Source organism: Bos grunniens, chromosome 25 (assembly GCF_055505025.1).
Source record: "Bos grunniens cultivar Pamir isolate PY7600 chromosome 25, Bosgru_T2T1.0, whole genome shotgun sequence".
NCBI classification, from domain to species: Eukaryota; Metazoa; Chordata; class Mammalia; order Artiodactyla; family Bovidae; genus Bos; species Bos grunniens.
The window spans coordinates 22,547,975-22,560,978 of record NC_141189.1 but is presented as its reverse complement, the minus strand read 5'-3'; the positions used below and the strand labels follow the sequence as shown (position 1 = coordinate 22,560,978).

Here is a 13,004-nt window from a genome sequence, read left to right as displayed (position 1 = left end):
CAAGAATGGAGTTTTTTAGCCCAATAAAAAATGAATGGAAGATCTAAATAGACAGTTCTTCAAAGAAGACATACACCAGGCCAAAAAGCACGTGGAAAAATGCTCAGCATCACTAATTCTTAGAGAAATGCAAATCAAAGCTACAATGAGGTGTCACCTGACATTGGTCAAAAAATCTACAAACAATAAATGCTGGAGAGGGTGTGGAGAAAAGGGGACTCTCCTACCCTGTTGGTGGAAATGTAAATTGGTGCATTATAGAGAACAGTATGGAGGTTCCTTAAAAAACTAAATATGAATTTCCATATGATGCAGCTATCCCACTCCTGGGCATATGTCCAGAGAAAACCATAATTCAAAAAGATACACACACTCCAGTGTTCATTGCAGCCCTATTTACAATAACTAAGAAAAGGAAGCCACCTAAATGTCTATCCACAGATGAAAGGATAAAGAAGATGTGGTACATATATACAATGGAATACTACTCAGCCATAAAAAGAGTGAAGTAATGCCGTTTGCAGCACCATGGATGGTGCTAGAGATTGTTATACTGAGTGAAATAAGTCAGACAGAGGAGGAAAAATATATCGCTTATATGTGGAATCTAAAAAAATGGTGTAAATGAAAGCACATTCACAAAACAGAAATAGAGTCACAGATGTAGAAAACAAACTATGGTTACCAGGCGGAAAGGGGAGGAGGGATAAATTGGGAAACTGGGGTTGACATATACACACTACCATATATAAAATTGATAACTGAAAGGAATTACTATCGGGCTTCCCTCATGGCTCAGATGGTAGAGAATCTGTCTGCAATGCAGGAGACCTGTGTTCGATCCTTGGGTGGGGAAGATCCCCTTAAGAAGGGAATGGCCCATTCCAGTATTCTTGCTTGGAGATTCCTATGGACAGAGGAGCCTGGTGGGCTGTAGTCCATGGGGTCACAAAGAATCTGACATGACAGAGCGACTGATACTCACTTTTCACTAAGGACTTGCTGTGTAGCACAGGGAACTCTGCTCAGTGTTCTGTAAAGACCTATATGGGAAAAGAATCTAAACAAGAGTAGAGAGATGTATATATGTGTGTATATATGTGTATATTGGAGAAGGCAATGGCATCCCACTCCAGTACTCTTGCCTGGAGAATCCCAGGGACGGGGGAGCCTGGTGGGCTGCCATCTCTGGGGTCGCACAGAGTCGGACACGACTGAAGTGACTTAGCATGTGTGTGTGTGTGTGTGTGTGTGTATACATATATGTATAACCGATTCACTTTGCTGTGAACCTGAAACTAACACAGTGTTGTAAATCAACTCTACTCCAATAAAAATTTTTAAAAAGAATGGAGTTTATTGCCTCCTATCACAGAGGATGTCAAGAGTGGAATTAAAGTACGGCTGGATCCAGGGGCTTCAACACTGTCGTCAGGACTGTCTCTCACCATTTTTGACCCTGCTTTCTTCTGTGTTGGCTTTGTTCAGAGGCAGTTTCTTTTCATGTGGTGAGTTCTAGAAGATTCAGGTGTTTGTCTGCCAAGGTCCAGTCCAGAGTAAAGAAAGCTCAGCTCTTCTAATTGCTCCAGCCAAAGTCCTGGTTGGTTTTGACTGGACCACATGCCCAATCTGGAAACAATCACTATAGTCAGGCTAAGAGGCATTCTGACTGGCCAGGAACACTCCTGGAACTCAGAATGCAGTTAGCTCCAGTTGGACCAGATGAAGTAAGAGTGTGGAAGGGCTGGCTTACCAGGGAAAGTCATGAACAATTAATAGCCACTATGTTAAATTAAGGGGACTCTACACTACACATCAACCCCTAAAATCAAAGCTAATTAGAAAGATTTCTGTGTGGTTTTAAATGCCAGAGCATTTAATGTACTACCCTCTGGAGCTGAAGAGTGAGAGGCAAATGTATTTCAGGGTAGATTTCACGAAGGTAACATCTGACTTGAACTCCCAAATAAAAGGATGGATTTTAACAGTTGGGAATGTAGGAAGGACATTTCAGATTGAGGCACTGACTTGAGTTAAGGTGTAAAGGCAGAAAATTACAAGGTTTTATCAGAAAATTGTGAAAACATAGGCTGGAAAAGTTTGGATCCTAATGCAGAAGAACTTAAATGACCAAACTATCTGAAAGTCATGAATGATGAGGGGAATAAGCCAGCAGACCAGACCCAAGGTACCAATGTCTTTGATGTTGAAGGATACAAGAACTTCATGGCTTTTGTAGATCAGGGGACATACTCAGTAGAAGCGGCACCATCGGGAGGATAACCTGGATGAGTGGCTAGGGTGGTTTGGAATGGGTAATATGTCCAGAGGAGAAGCGTGAGCAATCAGTCAGGAGGCTGGCTCCATTATCCCCTTGGATCTTGGGGTCTTGATCATCTCTGGATGGTTCATTTCTTGTCCTTCCACATTTTTATAGGCTAAATCCATTCTACAAGGGTTTCTGGAGGATTCAGGCTATAGGGTCCAGGATCTGAAGAGCTTCCATTTGGTAGGACTTGGTGCAGCCCTGTGTGCCATGAACATCACTGAAATCTCACTTATAAAGATCTTGGAATTCAGGTAACCAAAATACTAGTGCACAGAGTGGCAAATGATTGATTTGTTGGTTCATTCATTCATTAATTTATTCATCAAGGTGTTCTCTGCTTCCTGCTGCTTTGCAACCTTTCTGGGATAAAATAGGGAGTGAGATTAGCTGGATCCTTTCTTGGTGCTGAGCCTACCTACCTTTTGCATATCTATTTTGCCTGGAGAGTCTCCTGGGCTCACACTGTATCCCTCCCTTGTAACCAGGGTGGTGGTGGCCAGAATCGGGACCCTGCTCTGCAGTACCCAGGTCTTGGCAGAGTTTAAGAGGAAGGCAGAAGTTGTGTTTGGGGAGCCCACCGAGTGGTCCAGCTTTGTCTTGCAGGAGCTTGGGACCATTGCAGGTAAGAGGTACTTTGAGCATGCCTTTCTCTCCCTTTCCAACCTTAAATCTGGGGACAAAAACAAACAAACAAAATCCTTGGCCACATATAGTGAACATCCATAGGGTTATGATAGAACCTAGATTTCATGACTTCAAGTTGCAGAAGGTGGGGATCTGCAAGTCTGCTTTTTAAACAAGCTCTCTTGGTAATTCAGTGTAGCTAAAGTGGTTTAGAATGTTATTTAATTGGCTCCAAAATAGATTTATACACAATTTAAAATTTGTGTAAAGTGAAGCTCCTTCTGGGCATAAATTTCCTTGTAGGAGACCAATCAGGGCTAATGTGACCCACATATTTTCTTCCTTAGTTGATTAAGGAACCTAATTCCCCAGTGTGACTTTCAGGGCCTTTTGTAAGGAATGATGTTTGCCTAGAACATGCAGATCTGTACATTACGCAGTGCCATTAATAAAACAAACGGAGTTCTGATGGCTTGAATTAAACCCTCTGATTCCTTTTTCTCCCCAGCTGGATTAACTAAGGAAGAGCTCCGAATGCTTGATAAGGATTTGATGCCATATTTCCAGCCATCAGCAATCAAATGCCTTCCTGATGAGATATTCAAAGTAAGTACTCAGTTCTTCAAGGAGAATGGGAGCTGACCCCATTTCAAATCACACAGGGAAGCAGATGGTGGGTGTTGGATTCTAGGGACCTACAACCTGCTTCTGCTAATGGGGCCAGAGGAGAGCTATGTGCCAACAATGGATGGATCACAACATAATTTTAGCTGTTTTTGTTTTTAAAGTTTTTTCTTCAATTTTTAATTTATCTTTTATTTGTGTCTATTTTTATGGTTTCCTTCTCTTCACAGCCACTGGCACTAATTTTCTATTTATGATGGTATGACAGGTGTATATTCCCTTATCCCAAACCCTTGGGATATTTCAGAATTTGGAATTTTCCAGAGTTTAGAAAGATCACTCTGTGAATCTACAGTATTGTAACCGAACACCTTCAGCAGTGTCTGGGGGAAGCACCTTGTAAGCAAGTACATGAATATTTCTGTGAAGAAATCTGTGACAAAGCACACTAATTGGAATAAATAGAGACTATAAATGGTTTCATATCAATTCAGGTCAGATTTTGCTGGCAAATGAGTTTGTCTTAAACTCTGGGAAAAACTTACAGGTTTCAGACTGTTTTTGGACTTCAGAATTGTAGATGAGGGATGATATTTCCATTAACATTTTCTTTTAAAATAAATTTAAATGAAACATTTAAATTGATTTAAAGAAAAGTATTAAGAAAGCCACAAACAGCTATGGAAAAAATTGAGAGGGTTGAAGTGGATCTATTGAGGATAGGGAAGCAGATGTATAAGTTTAGGAGCGGGTTTGGTGGGGGAGTCTGCTCTGATGAAGAGTGACTCTGGTGTTCTTGTTTGGGTAACTTGGAAACATATTTTGTCCACCAAAACTGGATAAGGCACACCAGGCTAGACAAGCTTGCATGATGCCACGTCATTGGTTCTTTTTAAGACAAGAGAACAGATCTTGAACCACTTCAGGACCAAGAACAGTTCCCAGCACAGACCAGGTTTGAGCGCTGTTTGAAAAGTGAGTCGCTCAGTCCTCTCTGACTCTTTGTGACCCCATGGGCTATACAGTCTATGGAATTCTCCAGGCCAGAACACTGGAGTGGGTAGCCGTTCCTTTCTCCAAGGGGTCTTCCCAACCCAGGGATTGAACCCAGGTCTCACATTGCAGGCGGATTCTTTTCTGTCAGCCTCCAGGGAAGCCCAAGAATACTGGAGTGGGTAGCCTATATCCCATCTCCAGAAGATCTTCCTGACCCAGTAATCAAATTGGTGTCTCCTGCACTGCAGGTGGATTCTTTACCAGCTGAGCTACCAGGAAAGCTGTTTAGGGGAAATAAACAAGTAGCTGTCCTTAAAGCCCATTCAGCTTCTTTTCTGGGGGCTCTGCATGGGGTAGGCAGCTTGGTCCTTGAAGTTGGCATGTTGCTGAGCACGCTCTCCTGGTCTTGTTTGGAATGTACTTTGCAGCTTACCTTTTCTGAAAATTCCTAGCAGCCACTTACATTGTGGTAGGCTTCAGCCTAGGTGCTAGGGTGTAGGTACCAGACTAGGTTCCCATGGCATGGCACTGGTGAAGGCATATAATGCAGTGCCTTCAGGGGCTTGAAAAAGTAACAAAAGAATGTAGTGGCCTGGGTAGGGATTCAGGTGAACTGGAGAGCCAGTGTAAAGCTGGGAAAGCTGCTTCTCATCTCTGGCACAGGATGCAATGCAGTGTGACTGTGTGGGCCTAGCATTGCTGCCAGATCGTCCTTTTTTTTTTTTTAGAATCCTGAAGTCTCGTTTTCATGTAACATCTCCTGATAATTAAATGTTGGAACCGCTTTGAATTTATTTTTTAAAAACAGTTTAATAGACCTGGGGTTGCAAGCAGCAACATTGGAAGAATACATAATTTTTATAATGCAGACTCTGTGTTAATGGTAGATGTAAGGTATAAGCCAGAAGTGCATGTCTGCTGTGTGTGTGTGTCTGGTGAGAGGGAGGAGGTGATGCTGAATTTTGCAGGACAGGTTAGCTAGGTGAGAGGGAGGGACAGTGTTCCAGGCAGAAGGATGTATTGCCTCCTGGGGGTTACACATATGGCTGTCCATTCTCCAGGAGTGAAGTGTGCCAGCAAGGAGTGAGGGATAGGGTGCTGGAGAGGGGGGCAGGACTCAGAGCTTGAAGGCCTTATTGTGTAAAGAGCTTGAATTGCATCCTGGACGGGGGCAGAAAGGGTTCTAAGCAGGGGAATGACATGATTCCAGGGAAGCACCAACCTGGACAAGAAAGAATAATGTGAAGGAGTAAAGTCAGGGTGAGAAAGCAGAAACCCCTTTCTCAGAATCTTTGGGACCCTTAGAAAACGAGCAGGATGACTTTAGAGGCACCTGACATCCCATCTCATTTCACACCCACTGGAACTAATCACCGAGTCCTCTAAGGCAGAAGTGATTGCAGAAAGAATCTTGTTCAGGGCCCTTGAGCAGAATTCCCACTGCTGTGTGTCTATGGCACACATCACTAATAGATCACTGCACTTACCCTTTGTAGAACCCTTACCGGACTCACCTGCGATGAGTTGAGAATCCACATAGGATATAAGTTCTCTGTGTGATCCCACATCTAGTCCAAAAGCACAGAGAGGCTGTGAAACTTGCCCAATTCACACAGCTAGTGTGTGGCAGAGCTGGGACACAGATTAAAAGCTTTGCCCTTTAAGCGTGTGTTTTCTCCACCACATCAGTATTCCTCTGGTGGGGGACTTGAAGCATTGTAGGCAGGGTAACTTGCACTGCATTAAACACCATTAAGTCGCCTTATAAACTCTCTTTCACTATTGATTACTTCACGGAGGAAATCTCAATTTTGGAGCTAAAAAAATATATATATTATATATATATATTTAAAAGAGGCCCCAGGATCAAACATTGTTGGTCAACAGATCTAGCTAGAGTTGTTTTGCTTCTTCTGGCATATTTTAAACGAGTACTTATTGCAAGTCATCCTGTTTCCGTTTTTGGAAATTGCCATTAATTTTTTTTTTTTTTTTCATTTTATAATACATCTATATTAGTAGTGAAAGAGTGGTCTGATTTTAAGGAAAAATCCTGAAGAGTAGCACAGATGAGAGATACATGGGTACCGCAAAGTTGTGCGGGCCCGGGGCGGATGCCCGAGATTTGGGAAAGTTTCGGAGGGGCGCCTCTGAGGGCGCTGTCCCCTTCCCCCCTGTAGGAGCTGTCGGCCGAGCAGATCGCCTCCCTGGGCCCTGAAAACGCGGCGGCGGTGACCCCAGCCCAGCGCCGGCAGCTCAGCATGTTGCAGCTGCAGAGCCTCCAGCGGGCGATAGATGGCGCCAAGGCTCGCTCCTGGCTGGATGCGCCTCCGAGCGCCAGCCCCGCCCGGACCCCCTCCTCTCTTTCTCCTCCAGGTGAGCGGGACGGACCCAGCCCCACCTCCCACTCCCAATCCCCCTTCCTCGTCTCTCGGTCCGCCCCGCCTGACATGGGACGGCGAGAAGGCTCCTAAAATTCAGGGTGGGGTCTCTGACAGTCCTTGAAGATTCTGCATTCAGAGAAAAACCCACAGTCCGTACCAAGCATATGTAAAGAATGGTCAACTCTGGAGCACTTGCAAGTCTTGGGATGGGGGGAGCTCTTAAAAATTACCAGCCCCACGGACCCTACCCAGAACCCACTGAATCAGAATTCTCAGGACTTAAGCCCTTTCAGTGGTTCCTTTGCTCCTCCATCCTTCTCACCGTCCAGGATTAATAAATTCAGTCGATATATTTTGGGCACCTACTATGTGCTAAGCCTGCTTTAGGAGCTGGTGAGTAAGGCAGGTGAGGCTCTCTCCTAATAAACAAGGAGATTTCAAATCTGATTAAGACCAGGGAAGGAAAGCAGCAGAAGGAAGTGGTGGTGACGAAGAAATGAGCTGAGCGGAGGAGTCGGGGGTGGGGGTGGCGGTGGCTTTCTTTCCCGGCTTTTTTTTTTTTCTCCCTGCCTGTCTCCCCTCCCTCCCCTCGCCCTCACACTTCTTTATGACTCCTGTCTTTAGTGAACACCGTCTTTGGACCAAGCATGGTGCTCGGCTCTGGGGAGGCAGCTGTGAACAAGCCAGATGTGTCCTCTGTCCTTGTGGAGCTCCCAGTCCAGGGTGGGGGTGACGGAAGCCCCAGCACCCAGGCGACCATGAGGCAGTACGAGGGGTGCTGTGATCCCAGGGATCGCAGGACACGGGGATCGCTGGGGAGAGGCAGCTTCCTGGGCTTCGGGGAGGGGAAGCGGCGGTGGAAACCTCCTGAAGACTGATATCTAAGCTGCAAACCCAGCTGGAGAGATACCCCGGCCACGTGGGGAGTGTCCCAGGTAGAGGCAAGAGCAGATGCAAATACCCAGAGTTCAAAGAGAGCTGGGGCCTCACCATCTCCAGGTATCCCTCCTCCTCCTCCCGCCTTGGGGATGGGAGGATGCCCAATTTCTGCAGATGGGAGCCATGCCCTTTGATTTATTACTATCTTTAAACTTTTTCATTGAAATATAATCTGCATACATGTAAAAGTTATTTGAAAATGCTGCAGTGTTTTGGGTCTTATATAATGCACACAGTAGACCATGCACATGGTTTAAAATATGAGAAGTCTGAAAAGCTGTGAAGTGAAACATCCACCCTCCACCCGCTGTTCCATAGTCACCCAGTTCCCCTCCTCAGAGCAACCAGTGTTACCAGTTGTGTATCTGTCCAGAGATATGCCATGCATATCCATAGATTATTCCTGCAGTTTTACAAAAGCTTATTATATACTTTGTTCTGTGACTTGCATTTTTCACCTGAAAATTTACCTTAGAGACAGTTCCATGTCCATATCTAGGAGCCGTGCAGTTCTTGGTTTCCTGGCTATGCTGTAACTGTCTTTAACTAGATCTCTATAGACGATAATTCAGTTGTTTCTATTTTTACACTGCTACAATCAATGCTGCAGCAAATGACTTTATATACTTTGCATCTGTTCAAGTATATCTGCAGGGTAAACTCTTCCAAGTGAGACTGGGGGGGTCAGAGGGTCGGTGCATCTGGAAATTCTGATGCAGGAGAAGCCTAGATCCTCTTTCCTTCCATTCACCCCACTGGCCTGAGCTGGTCCTGGCAGCCCGGTGAAACGTTCCTGGGGGCCAGGCACTTAATCTTGTTTCCTAATCTTGCTTTGTTATCTGAACCACCTGGGTGTGATACTTAAAATCCAGATCCCCTGGCCTGGTACCTGACTTGCTGAATCAGAATTTTCAGGGGAAGATCCCCAAATTTGCATTTTTGGCCATCTCCCCAGATGACTCCTATGAGTCAGTTCTGGTACTTGCTAATTCACGCAGTCTCATATACTTTGCCCTCCCACCCTTTGCTATTTGGGATCATTATTCTTGTTTAGGGTTGAGCAAGCCAAGACCTAGAGAGGGGGGAGGTGCAGGGTGCGATGTGCCCACCCTCTGTGGGCTGCTGAGACCTCCTGTCAACTCTTGTCTTGTTTCCTTGTAGGAGCCTGGGTCTCCAGGGGTCTTGGGCTGGGCTACCTTCTCCTGGTCCTGATGCCCAAGCTCGTGTGGTGAGTGGTGTTTGCGCATCGCCCTGGGGCCCAGGCAGCTGGCCAAGGCGCTTGCAGACCCCGAGGATGCTGCAGAGGGTGGGAGTCCCCCACCCCGACTCAGAGTCTCAACGAGGGCAAGGAGACCCTGGGACTTTGGAACTGAAGAGGCACTGAAGGAAGAATAATTATTAAAATATGGTCTTACACCTTCTTAAACTGGCTTGCATCCTCAGCAGGGAGACCTCATCTCAGTCTCCCTAGTTTTCCAGCTTGGAGACAGGGACGCTGGGGAGGGGAGACCATTTCCTGTCAACACCATGAAGACATTAGTACAAGTTAACATCCTCCCTCTAGAAGGAGATGCCAGCCAGCGATGGGTGCAGGCCAAGGCCCCCGGTTTCACCAAGGCCTGCTCTGGCTTCTCTTCTGGTTTTAATTTCCCTTCCTCGGAGATATAGGCCATATTGGATTTCTCCTTCTTAGATATTTAGCAGAGCTGAAATAAATGAATCCCGTAATAGACGCCGATATTCCTGCCTGATTGTTGGGACTAATTGATGTTTTTGGTGGGCATTGCATTGCTTGGAAATTAAAACATTTAACATGGCTCAACATTAAATCAATTTAAAAATACATTTTCCAGATACCTTCCACTTCCTTGGGAGTCAGCTGAATGAATGGCTGTTAAACTTTCAAAAATATACCTTTCTTGGTGGAGGTGGTGGCTCTTCCAGGTTTTAAGTGCTCTGGGCTTTGGGGATGGGTTGAAATAAAAGAAAAATACACTGTGTAAGTCAGTCACTCCTGCTATTATGGTGGAGCAAAGCAAATGTACCCAGTGGCCCAGTCCTTTTGGAAATTTGCAAGATGCTCAGGAAGGCAGAGCTTAGGAAGGGGTGCTTTGCTACTTCCTGGATGTTATGCCTTCTCAAATTCAGCCATCAAAGTTGTTTCTCTTGACATAGCTTAAGGTGGCAATTTTTTTGGGGGGGAGGGGGAGTTCCCAGCCTCTACCGTCTGCAACTCCCCCAGCTGTTTGCAGAGATCATGGTCACTGGTGTGTGAGTCAGTGTGCTCGCTATGGCTCTGATCGGTCAGGACCTGTGCTGTACTGGTTATTAATACAGGTAGATATTGTGGAGGCTGGCGGGTCTTCAGAAGTCTTGTGTGGTTATTACAGAAAATTAAAAGACTGGGGTGTGGAGGGTGTGGCCCTGTGGGTATTACTTGGGGTCTGATCTGATTTTCTTTCATCCTGGTGGGGAAGTGGTTGCTAGTACTGCTTCTGGAGCCCAGATCATTTATCTCATTACAAACTCCAGCCCCAGGTTAGCTGGGCGGGACCGGCTGCTTCGAGCGGGATGCTGGCTGAGAATGTGTCTGCCCAGATTCCCATCAGAGAGGCCTTGGACCTTGCTCAGTAGTCCCACTTTCTTCCAGCCTTGAATTATCCTGGGCAACCACAACTTCCTATGAGTCAGACTTCATGCTGCCAACGCCAAGTAGCTTTGCGTCTCACTTTCGCTTCTGATCATTTGTTTTTGGGTTAGTTTCTGGGTTGTTCCTCCCATTGTGGATGACAGTAACGGCTCCCGTTCTGCAGGTCCAGTCTGCATCAGGCGCTGCTCTGAGGTCTTTACCTGTGTCATTAGTTCACGTCATCATCATCATGATCCCGCTAGGTGGATGCTGTTGGTTCCCATTTTCCAGATGAGGTGACTGAACCCGAGAAAGATGAAGGAACTCTTGTCTAAGGCCTCTCAGATAGCGAGGATTTGGATTCTGACTTTTCGTCTCGCCCTCTGCTGCCTCCTGGATGGATATTCTTGAACTTCTCTAATGAGTTAGATCAGAGAGAGGTTCTGTAGATCCCTTCCCCTTCTCCTCTGGTGGGAGGCCAGCTTGCCTCACAGCTCATATAATTAGTGATTGCCTCAGGCAGGAAGACAAATCCAGCTTATGCCCTGCAGGACCCCCGGGGTCTCGGGTTGAAGTGTGCAGCCTTCTGCACGCAGAAAAGCAGCAGTCACACCGCAGGTACAGCTCCCTGTTCACCTTTTCAACGTCAGCGATGCTGTTGGGTTCCCAGCCTCCACCTTCTGCAACTCCCCCCAGCTGTTTGCAGAGATCACGGTCCCTGGCGTGCGGGTCACGGTGTGCTGGTTATGGCTCTGATCGGTCAGAGCCTTGCCATACGGTTATTCAAATTTTTCAACGTTGCTCAGCTAGATCCTTTTACAGATCCCCTACCATCAAGCTTGATGGGGGCTGGGAGTCTTTCTGCACCTTCAGTCTGTCATCCAATGGGACTTAGATTTAAGCTATTCGCTCTAGTCCTGGTACCCAGGGGTTCAGCCACCGCGGCTGGGATGGGCTCCACTGCCAATGAAAGGTGGCTGTGAGTTGGTGCGTGTGTGAACATGTGTGAGTGTGTGTTTACCTGGCTTTACTGAAGAAACGCTGTCATGGAAGAGGCAGTAAACAACTTAATATTAAATATTAGGTATTTTCTTTGTCCTTAAAAGTTCTTCATTCATCCTTGCCTCCTTTAAACACATCTATATTGCCTCCCTATAAAGCATATATGTAATGAACAGGGAGGCCTGGCAGAACTCCAGCCCACACAGTGTCTAAGTGGCATGTCTTCAAAGTGCAAATCTTGAAATCTTCTTGAAGTGAGTGTCCTTGCTACAAATCCACCCAGGACGTCTAGCAAGTCCTGGGATTCTCAACCACTGCAGGAGGGTCGTTGTCCATTTCTCTGCCTTTCCTGCCCCAGAAACTGATTACTTCAGAAAGGGACATAGCTTGTCTGATCCTTGAAATGTTGGCAACTCGCTGGCAGGTGAAGATCTTATTTGCCTTCGCCTTCATCCTGACCTTTTACGAGCCCAACAAAATGCCTGCCGATGAAATGTGGGGGAAGGGGCTGTCCTTTCCCAGGAGAACTCTGGCCCTGAGAAGTTCCTTCTAGTCTCCGAGACCCTCTGGAACACTCCTGTGTTGGGGGCAGCTAGACGGTGGTTCCCAACTCTTCTGCTCACTCCCTTTATTAGGATGCAACAGCCAGGCTCTTGCCATGTGGCTTCCATGTGCACCTCAGTGGGTAGAGTCTGCTTCTCCACCTGCTAACTTTGGCTTTGGCCGTTGAGCAGACAGGACACCACCCCTCCAGCAGAAGTCTTACACACGCTTGTGTGATTTGACCTCTTGGTAATTGCTTCTGTGTGTGAGGAGACCTGTGGGTGAGGAGACGTGGAGCAGACCTGAGCCCAGTGCACAGCTAGGAGCTAAGTTGAGACCAGCAGGACCCAGCTGAGCTCAGCCAAGCCCAGGAGAGCCACAGCCAACCTGAATACTCATACGTGAGAAGTATGTATTTGTTAAGGGAAGCCATTGAGATTTAGGGTTGATGGTTGCTGTAGCCAAAGCTGACTTGTACTCCATGACTTCCACATGCCTCCCTGGCACGGGCTGGTCACGTGCTGGGGATAGGAAGGTGGTGCACTCTGACCCTTTCATCACATTCCCATCATTTGCCCTGGAGATTGTGCCCATTAGGGAAGCTCTTTGTCAAATGCTGTGCTTCTTGATACAACACCATGGCCCCTAATTGCCGCTTACTTCCCGTTTCCAAGACCAGGGGCCGTAGAAATCAGGTAACTGCTCCTCTGGGGTCAGAGCTTCTGCCCATAACATGGTTGTTCCATCTGCTCTGCCATGGCAGCCTTCATATCTAATGGCTCATCGAACTATTTCACCTGGAGCACTCACCGATCCAACATCATTGCCTCCAGCTCTGCAGCTTAGCTCTACCCCCTGATACCATCAAGGCTCTGTTAGCTGGAGTTTCCCAGAGGGATGGATTTTCAGGTCAGGTAATAGCGCATGGAATAGG

General features: G+C 46.6%; 1 protein-coding gene across 2 annotated transcripts in view; it reads left to right on the top strand.

Moving 5' to 3' along the window:
• The window catches only part of OTOA (otoancorin), a 79,717-nt gene extending 70,081 nt beyond the window's left edge, over positions 1–9,636 (top strand). The window contains exons 25-29 of one of the 2 annotated variants that reach the window (XM_086375334.1): positions 2,438–2,580; positions 2,815–2,951; positions 3,462–3,559; positions 6,754–6,949; positions 9,058–9,636. In XM_086375334.1, the coding sequence (XP_086231460.1) occupies positions 2,438–2,580; positions 2,815–2,951; positions 3,462–3,559; positions 6,754–6,949; positions 9,058–9,128 (645 nt within the window). In that variant the 3' untranslated portion in view covers positions 9,129–9,636. Of the gene's footprint in view, positions 1–2,437; positions 2,581–2,814; positions 2,952–3,461; positions 3,560–6,753; positions 6,950–9,057 lie in introns of those variants that run through there. The other variant, XR_015154639.1, reaches the window with a different exon arrangement.
• Positions 9,637–13,004: the final 3,368 nt, after the last annotated feature.